The sequence below is a fragment of the Pristiophorus japonicus genome, chromosome 20 (assembly GCF_044704955.1).
Source record: "Pristiophorus japonicus isolate sPriJap1 chromosome 20, sPriJap1.hap1, whole genome shotgun sequence".
Lineage (NCBI taxonomy): Eukaryota > Metazoa > Chordata > Chondrichthyes > Pristiophoridae > Pristiophorus > Pristiophorus japonicus.
In genome coordinates, this window is record NC_091996.1 from 40,688,452 (window position 1) to 40,694,451 (window position 6,000).

Below are 6,000 nucleotides of genomic sequence, written 5' to 3' on the forward strand. Positions count from 1 at the left end.
TTCACCAGAATGGTACAAGGGATAAAAGGGTTAAATTACGAGGACAGGTTGCACAGACTGGGCTTGTGTTCCCTCGAGTGTAGAAGGTTAAGGGGCGATCTGATCGAGGTGTTTGATGATTAAAAGATTCGATCGGGTAGAGAGAGAGAAACTATTTCCTGGAGTGGGGGGAGTCCAGAACAAGGGGCAGAACCTTACAATTAGAGCCAGGCCATTCAGGGGTGATGTCAGGAAGCACTTCTTCATACAAAGGGCAGTGGGAATCTGGAACTCTCTCCTCCAAGGATTGGGGTCAATTGAAAATTTCAAAACTGAGATGGATAAGGTTTTGTTGGGAGAGGGCATTAGTGATTGGGAACCACGGTGAGGAAGTGGAGTTCAGGTACAGATCAGCTATAATCTGATTCAATGGCGGAACAGGCTCGAGGGGCTGAATGGCCTCCTCCTGTTCCTGTGTAACAGGCTCGAGGGGCTGAATGGCATAGCACAGTGGTAATGTAACTGGACTAGTGATGCAGGGACATGAGTTCAACTCTTACCACTGCAGCTGAGGAATTTTAATTCAAATAATTATGTAAATCTGGAATAAAAATGTTGATCAGGAAACTACCAGATTGTTGTTAAAAACCCATCTGGTTTACTAATATCCTTCAGGGAAGGAAATCTGCCGTCCTTACCCAGTCTGGCCTATAGGTGTCTCCAGACACTCCCCAAGCTGGTTGACTGTCAACTACCCCCAAAAATTACCCACGAGCCTCTCGGTTATATTGAAGGGGCTCACCCCCCCGCCTTCTCGGGGGCAATTGGGAATGGGCAATAAATGCTGGTCTTGCTGGCGATGCCCACATACCCTGAATGAATTTTTTAAAATGGCCTCCTCCTGTTCCGATGTTCCTAATGTTGGGAGCTCAGGTTTTTTTTTGTTGATTTTTCAAGTTATTTGCTTCGTTTCCCGCATTTCTATGAAGCTCCTTGGAATATTAGTTCAATGTTAAACACACTAATGCAAGGTGGTGATTCACAGATTCACGGACACAGCTTGCTGAACCCGGGGGGGGGGAGGGGGAGGGGTGGAGCTGGCCGTTTTCAGGGGGCTGGGGTTTTCGGTGGTGGGGGGTGGCTGTGGGTTTTCGGGGGGGCTGAGGGTTTTTGGGGACGAGTTGGGGGTTTTCAGGGAGTGCTGTGGATTTTCGGGGGGGGGGGCGGTTTGCGATGTCTCTGGGACTGGGGTTTATCGGAGCCTCACATTGTTTTCACAGCAAACATCGCTGGCAAATTATGGGAGACCGAAGATTGATGGGGAATTGAAAGTCTGTTCCATTGTTAACCGAACAAAACAGGATCGGTGAGTGGGCCGGGGGCGAGCGGGCCGGGGGTCGGGTCTGGGTGCAGAGCTGCCTGGGTCAGGGGTCAGTGGGCTAGAGGCAGGGAGTGGAGAAATCCCGGTGAGTGGGGAGCGTTTGGGGGGGGTGCGGGGGGGTGGCGTCAGTGTCGGGGGGGGTGCAGTGTCGGGGGGGTGCAGTGTCGGGGGAGCAGTGTCAGTGTCGGGGGGGGTGCAGTGTCGGGGGGGGGCAGTGTCGGGGGAGCAGTGTCAGTGTCGGTGGGGAGCAGTGTCGGGGGAGCAGTGTCAGTGTCCGGGGGGCAGTGTCAGTGTCGGGGGGGAGCAGTGTCGGGGGAGCAGTGTCAGTGTCGGGGGGGAGCAGTGTCGGGGGGGAGCAGTGTCTGGGGGGGGGCAGTGTCGCGGGTGGGGGAAGTGTCGGGGGGGCAGTGTCAGTGTCCGGGGGGCAGTGTCAGTGTCGGGGGGGAGCAGTGTCGGGGGAGCAGTGTCAGTGTCGGGGGGGAGCAGTGTCGGGGGGCAGTGTCAGTGTCGGGGGGGAGCAGTGTCGGGGGGCAGTGTCAGTGTCCGGGGGGCAGTGTCAGTGTCGGGGGGAGCAGTGTCGGGGGAGCAGTGTCAGTGTCGGGGGGGAGCAGTGTCAGTGTCCGGGGGGCAGTGTCAGTATCGGGGGGGGGGGGGCAGTGTCGGGGGGGAGCAGTGTCAGTGTCGGGGGGGAGCAGTGTCAGTGTCGGGGGGGAGCAGTGTCAGTGTCCGCGGGGCAGTGTCAGTGTCCGGGGGGCAGTGTCAGTGTCCGGGGGCAGTGTCAGTGTCGGGGGGGAGCAGTGTCGGGGGAGCAGTGTCAGTGTCCGGGGGGCAGTGTCAGTGTCGGGGGGGAGCAGTGTCGGGGGGGAGCAGTGTCAGTGTCGGGGGGGAGCAGTGTCAGTGTCCGCGGGGCAGTGTCAGTGTCCGGGGGGCAGTGTCAGTTGTCCGGGGGGCAGTGTCAGTGTCGGGGGGGAGCAGTGTCGGGGGAGCAGTGTCAGTGTCCGGGGGGCAGTGTCAGTGTCCCGGGGGCAGTGTCAGTGTCGGGGGGCAGTGTCAGTGTCGGGGGGGAGCAGTGTCGGGGGGGAGCAGTGTCAGTGTCGGGGGGCAGTGTCAGTGTCGGGGGGGAGCAGTGTCGGGGGAGCAGTGTCAGTGTCGGGGGGGCAGTGTCAGTGTCGGGGGGGAGCAGTGTCGGGGGAGCAGTGTCAGTGTCCGGGGGGCAGTGTCGGGGCAGCAGTGTCAGTGTCCGGGGGGCAGTGTCGGGGCAGCAGTGTCAGTGTCGGGGGGGAGCAGTGTCGGGGGGGGCAGTGTCGCGGGTGGGGGAAGTGTCGGGGGGGGCAGTGTCGGAGGGGTGGGACAGTGTCTGGGAGTGGGGCAGTGTCGGGGGAGGAGCAGTGTCGGAGGGGTGGGGCAATGTCAGGGAGTGGGGCAGTGTCGGGGGGTGGGGGCAGTGTCGGGGGGTGGGGCAGTGTCCAGGGAGGGCAATGTCTGGGGGGGGCAGTGTCGGGGGGTGGGGCAGTGTCGGGGGAGCAGTGTCGGGGGGAGCAGTGTCGGGGGGAGCAGTGTCGGGGGGGGGCAGTGTCGGGGGGGAGCAGTGTCTGGGGGGGGGCAGTGTCGCGGGTGGGGAAGTGTCGGGGGGGCATTGTCGGAGGGTGGGGCAGTGTCAGGGAGTGGGGCAGTGTCGGGGGAGGAGCAGTGTCGGAGGGGTGGGGCAGTGTCAGGGAGTGGGGCAGTGTCGGGGAGTGGGGCAGTGTCGGGGAGGAGCAGTGTCGGAGGGGTGGGGCAATGTCAGGGAGTGGGGCAGTGTCGGGGAGTGGGGGCAGTGTCGGGGGGGTGGGGCAGTGTCCAGGGGAGGGCAATGTCTGGGGGGGGCAGTGTCGGGGGGTGGGGCAGTGTCGGGGGAGGAGCAGTGTCGGAGGGGTGGGGCAATGTCAGGGAGTGGGGCAGTGTCGGGGGGTGGGGGCAGTGTCGGGGGGGTGGGGCAGTGTCCAGGGGAGGGCAATGTCTGGGGGGGGTAGTGTCGGGGGGTGGGGCAGTGTCGGGAGGGGTGGCAATGTCGGGAGGGGGTGGGCAATGTCGGGGGAGTGGGGCAGTGTCGGGGGGGGCAGTGTCCGGGGGGTGGGGCAGTGTCAGGGAGTGGAGCAGTGTCGGGGGAGGAGCAGTGTCGGAGGGGTGGGGCAGTGTCAGGGAGTGGGGCAGTGTCGGGGAGGAGCAGTGTCGGAGGGGTGGGGCAATGTCAGGGAGTGGGGCAGTGTCGGGGGGTGGGGGCAGTGTCGGGGGGGTGGGGCAGTGTCCAGGGAGGGCAATGTCTGGGGGGGGCAGTGTCGGGGGGTGGGGCAATGTCAGGGAGTGGGGCAGTGTCGGGGGGTGGGGGCAGTGTCGGGGGGGGTGGGGCAGTGTCCAGGGGAGGGCAATGTCTGGGGGGGCAGTGTCGGGGGGTGGGGCAGTGTCGGGGGGGGGGGTGGCAGTGTCGGGGGGTGGGGCAGTGTCGGGGGGGTGGCAATGTCGGGAGGGGGTGGGCAGCGTCGGGGGTGGGGGAAGTGTCGGGGGGTGGGGCAGTGTCAGGAGGGGGGGCAGTGTCGGGGGGGGGGCTTTGCCGGGTGGGGCAGTGTCGGGGGGTGGGGGCAGTGTCGGGGGGGCAGTGTCCGGGGGGTGGGCAGTGTCGGGGTGTGGGGCAGCGTCGGGGGGGGGGGCAGTGTCGGGGGGTGCGGGAAGTGTCGGGGGGTGGGGCAGTGTCGGGAGGGGGGGCAGTGTCGGGGGAGTGGGGCAGTGTCGGGGGGGCAGTGTCGGGGGGTGGAGCAGCTTCGGGGGGGGCAGTGTCGGGGGTGGGGGAAGTGTCGGGAGGGGGGCAGTGTCGGGAGGGGGGGGAAGTGTCGGGGGGTGGGGCAGTGTCGGGGGGTGGGGCAGTGTCGGGGAGGGGGGGCAGTGTCGGGGAGGGGGGCAGTGTCGGGGGGTGGGGCAGTGTCGGGAGGGGGGGCAGTGTCGGGAGGGGGGGGAAGTGTCGGGGGTGGGGCAGTGTCGGGGGGTGGGGCAGTGTCGGGAGGGGGCAGTGTCGGGAGGGGGGCAGCGTCGGGGGGGGCAGCGTCGGGGGGGGGCAGCGTCGGGGGTGGGGGCAGTGTCGGGAGGGGGGGCAGTGTCGGGAGGGGGGGCAGCGTCGGGGGGGGGCAGCGTCGGTGGGGTGGGGGCAGTGTCGTGGGGTGCGGCAGTGTCGGGAGGGGGGCAGTGTCGGGAGGGGGGTAGTGTCGGGGGGGGTAGTGTCGGGGAGTGGGGTAGTGTCGGGGGGGGGTGGCAGTGTCGGGGGTGGGGGCAGTGTCGGGGGGGTAGTGTCGGGGAGTGGGGTAGTGTCGGGGGGGGGTGGCAGTGTCGGGGGGGGGGCTTTGCCGGGTGGGGCAGTGTCGGTGGGTGGGGCAGTTCGGGAGGGGGGGCAGTGTCGGGAGGGGGGGCAGTGTCGGGAGTGGGGCAGTGTCGGGCGGGTGGGGCAGTGTCGGGGGGGGGGGTGGCAGTGTCGGGGGGGGGGCTTTGCCGGGTGGGGCAGTGTCGGGGGGTGGGGCAGTGTCGGGGGGGGGCAGGTGTCGGGGGGGTGGTGCAATGTCGGGTGGGGCAGTGTCGGGGGGTGGGGGCAGTGTCGGGGGTGGGGGCAGTGTCGGGGGGGGTAGTGTCGGGGGTGGGGCAGTGTCGGGGGTGGGGGCAGTGTCGGGGGGGTAGTGTCGGGGGGTGGGGCAATGTCGGGTGGGGCAGTGTCGGGGGGTGGGGGCAGTGTCAGGGGGGGGGGGCTTTGCCGGGTGGGGCAGTGTCGGTGGGTGGGGCAGTGTCGGGAGGGGGGCAGTGTCGGGGGGGGGGGGGGCTTTGCCGGGTGGGGCAGTGTCGGGGGGTGGGGCAGTGTCGGGGGTGGGGGCAGTGTCGGGGGGGGGGGCTTGCCGGGTGGGGCAGTGTCGGGGGGTGGGGGCAGTGTCGGGGGTGGGGGCAGTGTCGGGGGTGGGGGCAGTGTCGGGGGGTGGGGGCAGTGTCGGGGGGGGGGCTTTGCCGAGTGGGGCAGTGTCGGTGGGTGGGGCAGTGTCGGGAGGGGGGCAGTGTCGGGAGGGGGGGCAGTGTCGGGCGGGTGGGGCAGTGTCGGGGGGGGTGGCAGTGTCGGTGGGGGGGCTTTGCCGGGTGGGGCAGTTTCGGGGGGTGGGGGCAGTGTCGGGGGTGGGGGCAGTGTCGGGGGGGTAGTGTCGGGGGGTGGGCAATGTCGGGTGGGGCAGTGCCAGGAGAGGGGCAGCGTCGCGGGGGGGGGCCGTGTCGGGGTGTGGAGTCCTCGAGCCTTGCTATTTGTGTTCTAGGTACCTGTTTCTCTTCGATAAGGCGGTGATTGTCTGTAAGAGGAAAGGGTACAACTATGAACTGAAAGAGACGATCGATCTACAGGCTCATAAAGTGAACGACGACCCAATGAATAACAAGGATTTGAGAAGGTAACCGCTTGTGTGCGGCCCGCAATATCGCAATCACACAATGAGCTGCACTGTTACTGGGGAAATTAAATTTGCTCTCGTCCACGTCTGATTGGCAGGCAGCGTGTGGGTGGGTCAGAGTGTTGGGTGAGTCAGTGTCTGGAACCCATTTGGCTTATCTCGCAGCCCTCCACCCCCCCCGTTACTCCTCCCCCC

General features: G+C 66.7%; 1 protein-coding gene across 5 annotated transcripts in view; it reads left to right on the forward strand.

Annotated features, from left to right (window-relative positions):
- The window catches only part of vav2 (vav 2 guanine nucleotide exchange factor), a 512,235-nt gene that overhangs the window by 462,443 nt on the left and 43,792 nt on the right, over positions 1-6,000 (forward strand). For all 5 annotated transcript variants that reach the window (XM_070862795.1, XM_070862797.1, XM_070862799.1 and 2 more), the window contains 2 exons: positions 1,260-1,345; positions 5,674-5,804. In XM_070862795.1, coding sequence (XP_070718896.1) covers positions 1,260-1,345; positions 5,674-5,804 — 217 coding nt within the window. The remainder of the gene's footprint in view (positions 1-1,259; positions 1,346-5,673; positions 5,805-6,000) is intronic.